The sequence below is a fragment of the Anoplolepis gracilipes genome, chromosome 5 (genome assembly GCF_047496725.1).
Source record: "Anoplolepis gracilipes chromosome 5, ASM4749672v1, whole genome shotgun sequence".
Classification (NCBI taxonomy): Eukaryota; Metazoa; Arthropoda; class Insecta; order Hymenoptera; family Formicidae; genus Anoplolepis; species Anoplolepis gracilipes.
The window spans coordinates 3,770,615-3,784,974 of NC_132974.1; the positions used below are offsets into that span (position 1 = coordinate 3,770,615).

Consider the following 14,360-nt stretch of genomic DNA (forward strand, 5'->3'; position numbering starts at 1 on the left):
GCAAGCTTAAAACGCTATAAGGAATCGCGGTCAAGCTAAAACGGTTTCGAAATGCTTATAAACGTTTCTTAATCGGGCCATATCGTGTCGGCGTTGCTGTGGTTAATTAATAAAGGGGTTCTCCTTTCTCCAAAATTTTTTGCAGAAAGTCCTAGACGACAGACTGGACGACAGAGTCGATGGCATGCTGGAGGCCGGTTTGCTGCAGGAACTACTCGACTTTCATCGCAGATATAACGAGCAACGGATTAAGTCAAACATGTGAGTGCATTTTTTTTAATATCACTGTTTCATATCGCAAAATTCGATGCAAATTTAAAGGTTTACTGTTTATCCTGTTGATTTTTTTTTCTCCCTTTTAATTTTTAGTTAGTTTCTCTCTTTTCATTTTCAGTTTAGTTATATATACACATAAATGATATTTATTATAAATTAAATGATATTCAAATTTATTATGTCAAATATGATTTTAACAACGATATATTAAAATGGCAAAAATTGTATATAAAATTTAGTTTTTATAATTTTTAATTTATTGTATTAATAATTTATAATTTGTGCAATTTTTAAACATTTGTCATAAATTCTATTATAATATTAGACGCTTATCGTTATCAAAATGTTTAAACATTTAGAAAGTAGTTAAGAATTATCTAAGATAAGAGGATTATAGACATACTTGTCTCTAAAAGAGAGATTCCCATTCTTAAATATAAAAGTAAGGATTATAATTTGCACGTAATTTATGATGCAAATTATGATCAATTAAAATAACGATTATTGTTAATATGCGAAGTAGTAGTCAGTAATATTATTTGAATTAATGCAGGACTTTATTGATTCCGATCAGTCTTGATTAACATCTTTCTTCTGAAGGAACTTTGCGAACATAATAATAAGTTTTCAAAGTTTCCTTATTGCAAATAGAAAATACAAATGGAAATACGTCAAGGATAACGAGTGAATCAGTATGCGAAGTTATAGCACTTATGTAATTTGTAGTGATAAATGAAATCGACTTTGGACTCTAGTTCCAGTACATGTAATTCCATTCATTAAAGATGCCATTTATTTTCGAGACAATTTTATCTTTTTTTTGATTATAGAAATTTCGATAAAATTTGTTAATAATATTTTATTTTTGGAGCATATCTTATCGCAACTTTGTACAACAGTGCAAGGTGAAAGGTTATTTTTATTCTTTTTATTTACTATATAAATTTTTCGATTAAATTAAAATCTGTTTTATCTAAATGAAAAGAATTTTAGCATTTTATATTAACTATTTTGATAAAATAAACATTTTCTTATAGTTTTCGTTATAATTTTATTACTTTACATTTCTGTAGATTGATTACACATTGATATCTACAAATTAATTAACAAAAATAGGTTGTACACGAGTGTCAGTTAGAAATTTATTAAGAAAAATGTATAAAAAGATGAGCTCTAACTCTATCATATTCTGAAATAGTCTATATATTTTTTATACAAATGTAATGTGCCTCTTCGCAATGACAAATAACAAAAATGTCAGAGTATAATCGATTTACATACGACAAACACGTAGATAAGAAAAAATGAGTACATAAATAATTATTCTAATTATGAAAACTATAATTCTGACATAATACGCGGTGTTTTAATTTTTCTAAATTACAATGCTTATTTCATTTACAATGAATTTGCATTTGTTCAATCTATCTTAAAAACAAATCATTAAAACATCGCAATACAAATTGTATAAATAAAATATATAAACACCAATAGAAACGTTAAATTAAGAAATTGCTAATATTACATATAAAATAATTGAAAAAGAATTTTATATTTAGTAATCTCTCTTTGTCTCCCCCCCCCCCTCTCTCTCTCTCTCTCTTTCTTTTCTGTTCTGTATTTTTTGTAAAAGAAGGAATCTCGATATTTTTCTTTTCATTTAGTAATGGACTTTTTCTACATATATCCTACTATAGTTGCAGTTGAAGATTAAAAAAGCAAATTTAATCTTCATATCTTATGTGTGCTTTATCGAATGCACGCACATTCGCACGCGTTACCATGTCAATGCCATGCGTGTCGGCAAAGCATGTGATCCGACTACTGCTCTTATATTGCTGTTAATATAGACATGCTTTATGAATGGGGCTTACATGTTTCGCCTTACTCGTTTCCGGAAGTTGCGGCCGGATGTCGGTGTGAAAATAAAGGAAGTAGCCAGCCGCTAGGAAAAGCACCGGCGCGCGATTACATATGCTCACTATTAGCACAGATGTGCGATTATGTATGTATGTCCAGTGTTGGCTCCAAAATTAATCACCATCTAATGAGCTGCCGTCTTTTTCATTCCTCCTTCTTTCATGCTTGTAGTGTTAATATGTATCAGAAATGTATATGTATATATATATATAGTTAGATAAAGCATAACTTTTACCATAACCAGTATCGATTCTGAATTTTCACCATCAGAGGATGTGATAGCGCGGAATGCTAATTACTCGGCGAATCATGGTAATTGAACAGCGCAATTAGCAACTTGACTGACGTAGGGATAGGTATATTTCTCATGTGCAAATATGTGGCTAAGTCCAAGGTAAATATGTAATCAACTCAAGTTAATGTATTTGGCAGAAAAATTACAGTTTGGTTCACACGACACGGAGAGATTCGAAAATTTAAAATTAAACATATTCGTGTTTATTAAGCGAGTATATTCAAATTACGTCGAAGTTAATCGCAAATAAACATTCGAATGCAAGAAATTGAATCATTGATTGCAGCATTGATTGCAATGTTGACGAAATGGGTGAATATAGAGGGAAATATAGGACATAGGGAAAGGTAGCAAATATCAATTATTTTATTACAACCGATGTATTGATCAGATGTGACAGGTAGTATAGTAAATTATAAGAAAATATACCACAGACGGTAGAGCAGAGAGAGTGAGAGAGCAATGGGAAAATATCACGTGCCGTGATTACGACAGACAAGTCGGTAGGGACTGCGAAGAAAGTGCGGTCTGAAAACTAATTATTTTATCACGACCAGTAGCAATGCGCCACACGGGTGATAAATAATAGCGTGGCAGAAGTTCAGTCGCGGAAGAAAACGCCATTGAAGTAACTTTCTTGATCGCAAGCCAGAAGTTAGTAAGAAATCCTGAACAGTCAAAAAAGACATTAGTTAACTTCGAGTTTACATGTAACTATTTTCACAATGTGTAAGAATCGTTTTTATAATTTAGCATGCTCCAGGGATCCAAAATTATATTCTATAAACGGAGAGAAAGAGAGAAAGAGATAGACAGCGAGAGATAAATTTATAAATATTTTAATTATACGAATGCAGAAAATTTAATTTAGTTTTTAGCATTATCACTGCTTATTCTTTCATTTGAATAGATGTAAACATATTTTATAAGGAATTATTTTCAAGCTGATTCTTTGACGCGAATTTGTATATAAGTTTCAGTTTTTCTGAGAGTTTATACCATAGTTATATTCGGTAAAGAAAATGTATTTCTTCAATTATATCTAAACTAGCCAAAACATTAATTTTTTCAGAGGGAAAAAAATTTACGACTCTCACACAATCAGTACAATTAATTAATCCATTTCGCATATTTGATGTATGGAATTTGACACTATCTTTTCCCAGGAAGGAACGGAAAGTAACGCATATCACGATAATGTTACCACTTTGCGCATCGTGTCATATTATACATATACTGCACATTTTTGTTCGACGTATGATCATGTTGATACTTATTATATATACAAGTTGAGAATGTTTTATATATTGTTTTCTCTTATTTAAGAGAAGATATAAGATTATGTAACAAAACAGGAATATTAAATTAATAATTTAATTGGACTGTGATATTAATTGCTAATTTATTATTTTTATTAATTTTTGTGTAACTATATTGTTCACAATAATACTATTTATGCATGCTTCGTTTATCACGCAGCATCAATTTAATATTAAATTGGAATTCATATACTATTCATTACAAGTTTGTTAAGTTTTGTTATTTAATAGGGAGCAATTTTTAACGTTGCTCGCGCACGCAAGCAAGCAAATCGTCGCATTAAAGTACGGAACTCCGCGGTCGGTCGCGAGTCTCGATTCTTAGTTTATTTGCTAGTGTTTCACGTCCGCGAAAGAGAAAGATCCGACCAACATTTCACACCGCGTCATCGGATTCCGCAAGAATCTGATAGCCTTCGCGAAATATTTCACTTATCTTTCGTGCGCGCGCGTTTCCTTCGCAAAGAGAATCAACGCGAAGGGAACCTATTATTATTAGCACGCAATATAACATCCACGAAGTTTGCCGGTCGCGCCAAGTTGATTGATCGTTCTTAATTCGTTTCCTCTCCTCAGAATTTCGAAAATGTCCTATATAGCGGGGCAAAATTAATTTGTAAGTGGCCTAGTTCCAAGTTTAAAACATGATGAATTTAGATAGAACGGGAGAGGAAATTGAGAATTACGACCTACTTTAGTATTTTCGAAAATTAATTAGACGATTAATATAATATACATAAAATGCATGATTTGATAAGATCAACTTTTAATACGAACCATAGAAATGACCTTTCTAAGAATTGTAGTGATATAATTTTAATATAAAGAAATTACCTGAAACAATAATTACATCTTTAATTTACTATACTTACCGTAAAATTATATAAGTGTATAGATTGGAAAGCGAAGATAAATTTTATTATCATTTAATTTTTGTTGCTCGCGAATGATTGCACAAATTTTCTTGATTCTCGTGATACATGCTGTAGTAACTCTATTTTATAATTTCCTGCTGTCAAAATGCATACTACTTTCGACATAAATCGATGATTGCTCGCCGAATCTGGGTCAACCGTTTCTATCGGACAGGCGAGCTTTGCGGCGATATTCGGCATTTTCTTGCTCTGCCAAGATCTATGTTATTGTATGGTGATAATAGCAGGAAAGTCGTGCAATGCAAATAGAGAGGCATCGGTCACGCTCGCGTTTATTGCCGGACCCGCTTATACCCGTTCGCGTACACGCGGATGAGCCGCCTCAAGCCGTCTCCGAGATTTACGCGTTGCGAAATAGTTCCGTGATCACGCGGCACAGATGGAATTGTAACGAAGAAAAAAATAGCACTCCGCGTGAGGCAACCATATTAGAACTCTCGTGCCGCGATGTAACGGGCTTCCCTTCTTAGGCCGATAAAATTAATTAGATGATTAATTGATATCGTGTCTTTATCACTTTGGTAAACTATAGTTTGCAAGTGATGCAAAATGATTATTAGAAAATTATCCGCGATATCTTTCATTACTGTTTATCTCTTCCTTATTTAGAGTTTTATAAGTTTAATTAATATATTCAATTATTTATATTTATTAATGTAAAACAATCTTAAAGATAATTATCGAAATTGATAAAATGGAACATATTAAGCAGAACCAATTATATATGTATATCTTATATAAAAATTAGATTTTATTTATTTATTTTATGACCACGTGTATCTAGTAATTTACTTCAAAGCGTACGGATCGGATCATTATTTTCGTTTTCATTTTAAACGTTATAATAAAATTGGTCACAGCTCTTCTGTAACCGGTACGACCGGCAGAGAGAAATCGTGCGAGAAACGAGTATCGGACGCGAATCGCCTCGCGATTCTTTCCAGCTGGAAGGCGCGGTCGGTCGCGTTTCTTGTCGCATCGCGTGTGCGACGTTCCTCTTATCGGTGCGATTACATAACAGGATACAGCGTTAGGTAGATCCAGTCTTGGTTATCAGTCACAGCCCGCTTCTCTCTTCGCACACAATACCGGAACGGTTTCGTGGTTCGCGATTTCTCTCCGCGTTCGCTAGCTGGCGGCGATACCGCTTCGTAACTTTTCCCACTTTGTAGCGAATAAATTTCTTATCAGAAGGAAGGACACCGCGCCTTCCGCGATCGATGCTTATTATATATCGTCCGACCGTCATTATCGCTAATTATTGCCGTCCGCCCGCGTGTATACACGCGCACGCGGCGCGACGATGCATCCGCCGCGATGGCTATGCAAATTATACGCCAGCGGTGCAATTTGCAATCGCTGTGCAATCGTACGTGCAATACGTGGCGCGTAACGAGCTAGTGGACCGGATCAAACTAAAGGTTGAGACGAAAAGCAAGATCAATTAGATCCAAATATTTGCATGTTTGTATTGACGATTAAAAGTGTAGAGATGACACCCCTTTCAACAGTATATTCAAAGAGATGATCAGCTGACCAGAAATAAATAATCATGACTCAAATATAACATTATTTTTTCTTTTCATTCAATTATGAAATATTTAGCTGAAGATGACTAATAGTATCGTGTGCTATAAATGTTTTTAAACTAATAAAGATTAAACAATGAATATAATAAGTAATAATTGCGCACTGAACTTTAAAATATAATAGCATACTCGTGATATATGAAAAATGCACGGTTTGACGTACATATTTTGTTCGTGCGTAAGAAAAAAAGTAAATGAATTCATAAGATGCTAAAAGTTAATATTTATTATTTTTTTTCTTATATGTATGGATGTCGTAAAAATTACATGTAAAAGGATATCGCGGTTGATTTAAGTAGGAAGTGTAGAGGATGTGTTGGCGGTCGTTTTAGTTTGCGTAATATAATTAATGTGCAATTCAATGAAAATATAAACACTGTCGTTTTAACAATAATGATGTATCTATGTTAATAATTATCTGCTAATTTGAATCTTAGTGATATCTTTTTTTACTCTTTAATAAAATCTTCTCTTTTAATAGAGAAAACAATAAATATATAGATGGTACATATTAATGTTAAAACGACAGTGTTTATATTTTCATATATGAGTTAGGTCAATTTCCCTAGACAAAGCATTCTGCTGCAATCTGGCGATGTTAGATTAAACTGTCAGTTCTCTTGAGCACGGAAAAGATTACATTAAGAAAAAAATAGCATTTAGTTAATTAAGTATTCATTTGATTTACTTATTGTTAGCGATGAAAAGAATAACATATTTTAACTTTAAAAGAGAAACAATAGACTTTAATAGGTTTTAAATTAAACCATTTTTGTAAAAGTTTACAGTATATTAATATTAAAGAGGATATCGATGTTTGTTGCAATATAATGACAAAAATTCATGAAATCACATTGTTGGCATAACTTCCTAAAGTATTGATAAATTTTATCGAGCCTTATCATACATATATTCAGGTCACATTATAAAATCTCAATTTAGAAACGTTCTCGACAAAATAATTAATTATAAGATAATTCATAGATAGATATAAATAGATAAATCGATTGTAAAGATGGATAGATGAATAATTGATCAATTTGTAGTTGCTTTTAATTTTTTTTTAATATTCGATATTAGCTTGTTGTTCTGACATTCTTCATAATATTATTGATTATTGACAGATGGTGATAAAATTAAAACGTAAAAAGAATGAGCCAAATACCAAACACAAAAAAATATTTTTCATTTTATCGACATTCTATAGATATTGAAAATTTCAATACATTTTAGATGTCCAGTCCTACATTCTTTAAGAAATACGATTGATCTTGGCTATCAAATTAATAGATATTAGCCTCTCTTTTCTACAAAATATTTAATTCTTTGTATTATTGCTCGATATTTTATTATTGTGGACATGTAATTCTTATTTATAACAGTTAGCAAATGTCTCTTCATCGTTAGATCATTGATAAATTGCGAGTAATAATCAAGATCTAGTTTATCGGAACTGTATAAGTGGGAATTAAATATTTTTTATGTTGTATATTTATTTGCCAATTACTTATAGACAATACTTTTGATAGTATAAATAACATTCAGATAAAAATGGCACGTGGACTTCTCGTGATATATCACGGATGATAATCATATCAATCATGAGTAACTCTCATTGCATATTATGCAAATAGATCTTTAAAAAGGAGTTTACTTTTGGAGATATATGTATGTCTCTTATCTCAATACCTTCATTAAAAACTTATTTCCCATGATACTCGATTACTTTGAACAATTGCAACTGCAATTGCAATTACCGCGCATAAAATTATCGTAGATGCCTGATGAATTCCGATTGCGCATAAAAGAAGACATTTGATCGATGAATCACAAACGACGATCAAAGATTAGTATGTTTGATCTCTTGATGCTAATACTGACTGTTTCGTAAGCGAGATGAGCATGTTTGTCGTTCAAGTGAACGATCGATTGCAACAATGTCGAAAGAAGCTATCATAATAGTGATGAACGATTACCGGGACAATCATGCGTCAGAAAGTACGGCGCTATTGTATTACGCTCTGTTAACCTGCAACGATGCCGTTAATGGCGTAATCGTGTGCAATGTAGCATACATAATCTTATTATCGTGACCGTCGTGGCGAGCCAGCGACATCAATGTAAATCGATCGGCCTTGGATTGAAAGATTGGAGGATTGTTGAATACATCACTGACAAGCGGAACCTCTCGTGTTATTATCGATCGCCTTTGGCCGAAGTTTACGACTATGTTGATACTATTTATAGATTTGTCTATATTTAAAAAGATTTGAAAAAAAAGATTAAAATTTATTAGAATTAAAAAATTTTCTTCAAATAAATGTATAGGAAAGTATTAATAAATATGTGATAAATTCCGAGATAAAATATAAATTATGATAAATTATGAGAAAAAAAATATATGTATATATCGAGAAAAGAACATTATGTATAAACTCACTTTATAATATATCTTCTTAAAAGAAGATATATTATAAAGTGAGAAACATAATTAAAAAATAATTCTGTAAAAAATAAGAAAATTTATAAAATAGTGATCAGAAGCGAAAAGAGAGAGAGAGAGAGAGAGTGAGAATTGTATAATTAAAAATATTTTATCCGTCTTCGGGTCTCTTCAAATTAAAAGTCTCTGAAAGTTTATCGGTGAAAGTTTATCTCGATACAGATTTTTATAATATCTCAAATTTTCATCTATGTTAGTACGCGAATATTAACGGATAATTCTTGTTAAAATTTACAGCTCTAAGTTATTTTTTTTTTCTAATTTTTTTAGTATGTTTCGTGACACGTTCATTATTCGCATTTGGCTGCTTGGATCTTAGTCGACTTAGATGTCGACTAAGAAAAATATAAGCGGAGGAGAAAAGATAGCGTGCTTTTCGTTTCACGAAAACTATAAATCCTAGGAATAGAGGTGAATTATCTCTCTGGCAATACCTCTACATTTCGCGATAGAGAAAATGTAATATTATACGCGTGCGGTATATATGAACTGCTTGGCAACAAGTTGTAAAAATATTTTTAGTGCAGTTACGGAACGCGACACTGATTGCTGACACTCTGTCGTTATCTTAATTACAAACTCTAGCACTCTGTTACTGGCACACAAGTGCTATCATTGCTGCTACCACAATTGTGGCTCATAGTCTCTATCGTTAAATATCATCGTGTAACTATTATCAGCATTTTATTATTATCATTATCGTACTTACTTTGGATAAAAATGTTAAAGTTACTTAAGAATGTGAAAACGAGTCTCGTTATTTTAATGAATAGCATTAATGAATAGCTACTTTTTCCTATTGATACGCATTTGAATATGTCGATATATCACGTGCAAAACAAGGAGAACAGTTAATAAGAAATGGAATAAATAATTACACTGGAAATAACAGTTGAGCCTAAAGTTTTAAATTACATACAGCTGCTAAATATTTTTATTTTATATCTTTTATATCTTTATATTTTCATTGTAATCGTATTATTAGAGAATTATTTTTTTTATTTATCATGTTTTTTACTTTTTTATTTAATAACGAAAATGAGTTTAATCGTAAAAAAAGTCACGCTTCGAAAAATTTTAAATTTATGTATTATCAAAAAACAAATATGTGTGTTCGATGCTTCGATTACATAAAGTGTTTAAGAAAGTACAAAAAATGCAAAACACCGGGGATACGTTATATCAATAAAAAAAAGATAAATGCAAATGTTAGTATTTAAGATTGAAAAAATAAAAATTAAGTCTATCCGATCGATTTTATTTATGACACATGTTGTGGAATCGATTTCGATGTTTAAGAATTAAAATGCCAGGACAGCCTGTAAAAGTCTGAGGTGCGCAGTGCGCGGGGTCGTGAATCTAATTTCTCGACAGTAGTATGCATTCGGTATTGACACGTGTGCGAATTGGCAAGGCCGACGATAGCGACGCCAATTTTTTCCTGTAACATAGTAAGTCAGTGTTACGTCGAAGCACACGATTGTTAATCGGATACGCGTGATAAGATTTCGCGCGCAAAATGGAGGCGTATCATCGATCCTCAGCTAGCATTGCATTCAAATGATCGTAATTCAGTTGACTATAAATTTGCAAAATATGCAGTTGTTATAGAATTTGCTATCAAAATTGGCAATCTATATTCCGTTAAATATTATCCAGTTTCATGAAAACTATAAATCCTAATAATAACGGCGAATCATCTCCCTGGGAATACTCTATATTTCGCGATAGAGAAAACGTAACACAAACACACACACACACACACACACACACACACGCAAACAATTCTGCGAATGGTAGTTTTCGAAGTAAAGTAACATTGATCGATAAGCATTGAATTCTGTTAATGAATTAATTATCTAATGAACAGTGAGTTTTAGAACCTGACCTTTAACTGATAACAAATACAATAAAGAACAAATAAAATCAAAGAAGCTTAACGAAATTTGTGATATAAACGTTTGTACTCTAATATGACTTATAATATGGTCAAAGAAAAAATAAAATAAATAAAAAAAATAAAATAAAAGAAAAATGATAAATTTCCGTTAGGTTCATTATTATTTTGTCCATTCAATAATGCGCCTGGAGTGCTTTATACAGTTTTATTCATTTATACATCTTGCTTCAACGACTATTTTACATTAGCGAATTATCTGAGATAAGGAGATATATTTGCTAAATTTATAATTGAACTTTAATTCGAGTGTTACATGTAAGCATGCCAACATACTCAGACGATATTACATCTCTTATTATACAAAGTTGCAATATGATGACCGTAGTCATAAATAAAAGTAATTATCAGTGTTATCTTTGCACTTCCTCTGCCTGAGCGACGCATGGCATTATGTAATTATGGCTATCGGACTACTAAGAAATCTGAAATTCTCTTTATGAAATGTTAGCGATATGCGATATACATAATTTATCTGGTTTTGAAACCAACTATTGCAATTAATTTTAGACTTTAATCACTCTTATATGCTACTTAATCAGCAAGTACGCTGACAGTTTTTAAAATATGTACATAATTAAAATTCTTAATAAACTATAAATAGGTAATAGATTCAATATAATTGAGCGCTTGGATTCTTATTTGCCTTTTTGCTTACAAGCAAATATTCCTAATATTACATTTTAAGAAAAATATTACAAAATATTTATATATAATTATATATAATTACATTTTAGAAATTCTAATTTTAATATTTGTCACACAAATTCACGCATTCCTCGCTAATTAATCTCATTGACATTGAATGAAATTTGAATATTTTTCTTTTATTTCAAAATCTTGTAAATAACGAAAAATTCATGCCGTCGCAATTTCACTTTATGGTACATTGATATTAGAAAAATGTATATTTCTCTCTCTCTCTCTTGCTCTTATAAAATTGAGAGCGCTTTGTGCGTTTTTTGCTATCTACCATAAATTCGCATTAAACGAAGATTTTAAGTTTTTACGACTAAAATTTAAAAAGCTATCCGCATTAAAAACAGCCAGCAAATACTTCGCGCGTAATTTTTCCAATTGTACAATCGCATTTATACCAGGTGCAATATCCTGATTGAAGGTCCGAGAGAGAATCTTGATTTATTGATTAACATTAATGGACGATAACACGAGGGAAGAGAGAAAGGGAGAGAGCGAGAACTCTATCGAAATGACGGGGAAAATAGAACCAGCAGACGCGATCTAACAATATGAGAGACTGTTTACATTCCAGGTTACCCGATTACACCAAAGGCATCTTTCAGAGTATCGGCTTCAAGGAGTTTCACCCTTACCTCATATTGTCCGAAGAGGAGCGCGCGAGCGAGAAGGTAAGTCGACTGTGGCAGATGGCTCGTCGTCGGTAGGATATGTCCGTGCGATCAGCAGCGTTTCTCAGCAGCTGCTTCAGTCGGGATCCCCGGCTCTTTTTCTGCACCATTAAGGTGCACCGCGCGATTTGCGACTAGCTCTGCGGTCGTATCGCTCTTCGCGGTGTCTCGCGATCCTTTTTACTCCTGTCATTGCACGGTATCGCACTTAAATGTGCGTCGTTTTTTACGAGCTTTTTTGGTTTTAATGTTGTCAAACTGTTCGGTGATACTCGCGTGGAAAGAAGGATATTCGTAAAAGGAAAATCGTACGAATGTATAAGATATGGCGCTTCTAAATTATTTTGAATATGCGTTTATATTGACAAATATATATTTTATAATATATAATTATTCTAAAAATTTAATTTTATAACTTAAAAGTACATTTTATGAAATATATTTTATAATATAAAATATTTTATACAGACGGCGCGTGTGTGTATATAATATACATGTACTGTATGTGTTGGAGAAAATTTATAAGACTATTAAAATATTTTGTAATATATGCACTTTAAACGAAACATGTTTAATTCATTAACATCTATTTTTTATTACTTTCTGATGTTGAATGTGCATATTAAATAGAAAGCTGAAACTCTGGCATATATTTTATATATAATTTTAAATTAGTAAGTTGGTTTCGTGTATTAATTATTGATGTGACGTAAGTTATCGACAAAAATAGAAAGCAATCGTATATAATATACAACTGATATTTATTTAATTTTTTTAAATTTATTTTTACAGGGTAAAAAATTACTGCAACAAGGAATCGATGATTTAAAACTCGTCACTAGGAGATACGCCAAAAAACAAAATAAATGGGTGATGAACAGACTGATTCGGCGTGGCGATCGACAGGTAATTTATTTAGCTTGTTTCAGTGTTCACACTGTAAATAGTAAATTATCTGAAATAATTCAATCCTTATAAATTATTTTTTTGTGTAATAAATAAATAAATAGTAAATTAAATTCGAGGAAAGTATAAATATCATATGATGCTTTTTGCTTTTTTCGAGGTTCCTCCTATTTATTCTTTAGATTGCACCGACGTGACGAAATGGAACAGTCGCGTCCTAGAACCTGCGGTAACGATAGTTTCCGCAATAATGCACGGCGAAAAACCTGAACAGTGTCCATTGAATGAGGATTTCCAGAACCAAAAAACTACTGACAGCAGTACGAACACATATCACTATTGCGAGGTAATAATGAAGAAGTAACTGCAACAATTTATTTATTATTCTCCGATGCATTCGTAATCAAAATCCTAATAAAAATAATTATATATAATTATTTTAATTCTTTTTAATATATTTTTATAATATCAACTTCTGAAATTTTTTTGTTTAACTCTAGATGCAGCAAATTACATTACACAAATATAGAAATTTAATAATTCTAATTTATATTAAATTTTAGATATATATAACGTTCAAATTCTATTAATATTTTGTATCTTTTTTTAACAAAATTGTGTTAAATATTTTTAAATATCAAAATTAAATATTTTTATTTATGTACTGTCTCAGGTATGTGACAAAATATTTGTCGAAGAGAATCAATGGCAGGCTCATTTAAAAGGTGGGAAGCACATGAGAGTTTTGAAAAAGAAGAAAAAAACGGAGAAGGCACAGACTCAAGAAAATCGATTGACAAATTCGTGACACGTATGAGTTTTGCTATAAATGCGTGAATATTTTTGCGTTTACATTTAGCAAGTCAAGCTATCAAAACTGTGATTATACTCGCATTGGTTATGTTAACAATGCATTTTATGAATAATTATTAATGTAAATATATCACACGCCCGGAAAATAAACTTATATTCTTAAATTCGATGAATCTTGGTCAGTTGGAAGATAGAAATAGACGTCAGTGCCTCTTCGCTATGGTAAAAAAGATTTCTGACATATATTATAACTCACCTTCTGATGGTAATATTGATCGACTATCACAGATCTTATTTCAAGCATTGGCGAGACATTACGCAACAAAAGGTAAGTTACCAAGTGAAAAATAAAATAATTCACTCCGTCGATGTATTATAAAAAATCACTTGTTTAAAATATTCTGTCAAATGGATAATGGAAAAGAACTGAAGAATAAGAAATATATAATATAAATACCTATTATTGAGGAAGATAAT

At 31.5% G+C, this 14,360-nt stretch overlaps 1 protein-coding gene across 1 annotated transcript in view; it reads left to right on the forward strand.

Moving 5' to 3' along the window:
• Nucleotides 1-14,047, forward strand: part of LOC140665616 (tRNA dimethylallyltransferase) — an 80,670-nt gene extending 66,623 nt beyond the window's left edge. Inside the window, exons 5-9 of the mRNA XM_072891917.1 lie at nt 146-261; nt 12,068-12,164; nt 12,957-13,070; nt 13,231-13,416; nt 13,744-14,047. Coding sequence (XP_072748018.1) covers nt 146-261; nt 12,068-12,164; nt 12,957-13,070; nt 13,231-13,416; nt 13,744-13,878 — 648 coding nt within the window. The 3' untranslated portion in view covers nt 13,879-14,047. The remainder of the gene's footprint in view (nt 1-145; nt 262-12,067; nt 12,165-12,956; nt 13,071-13,230; nt 13,417-13,743) is intronic.
• The last annotated feature ends 313 nt before the right edge of the window (nt 14,048-14,360 follow it).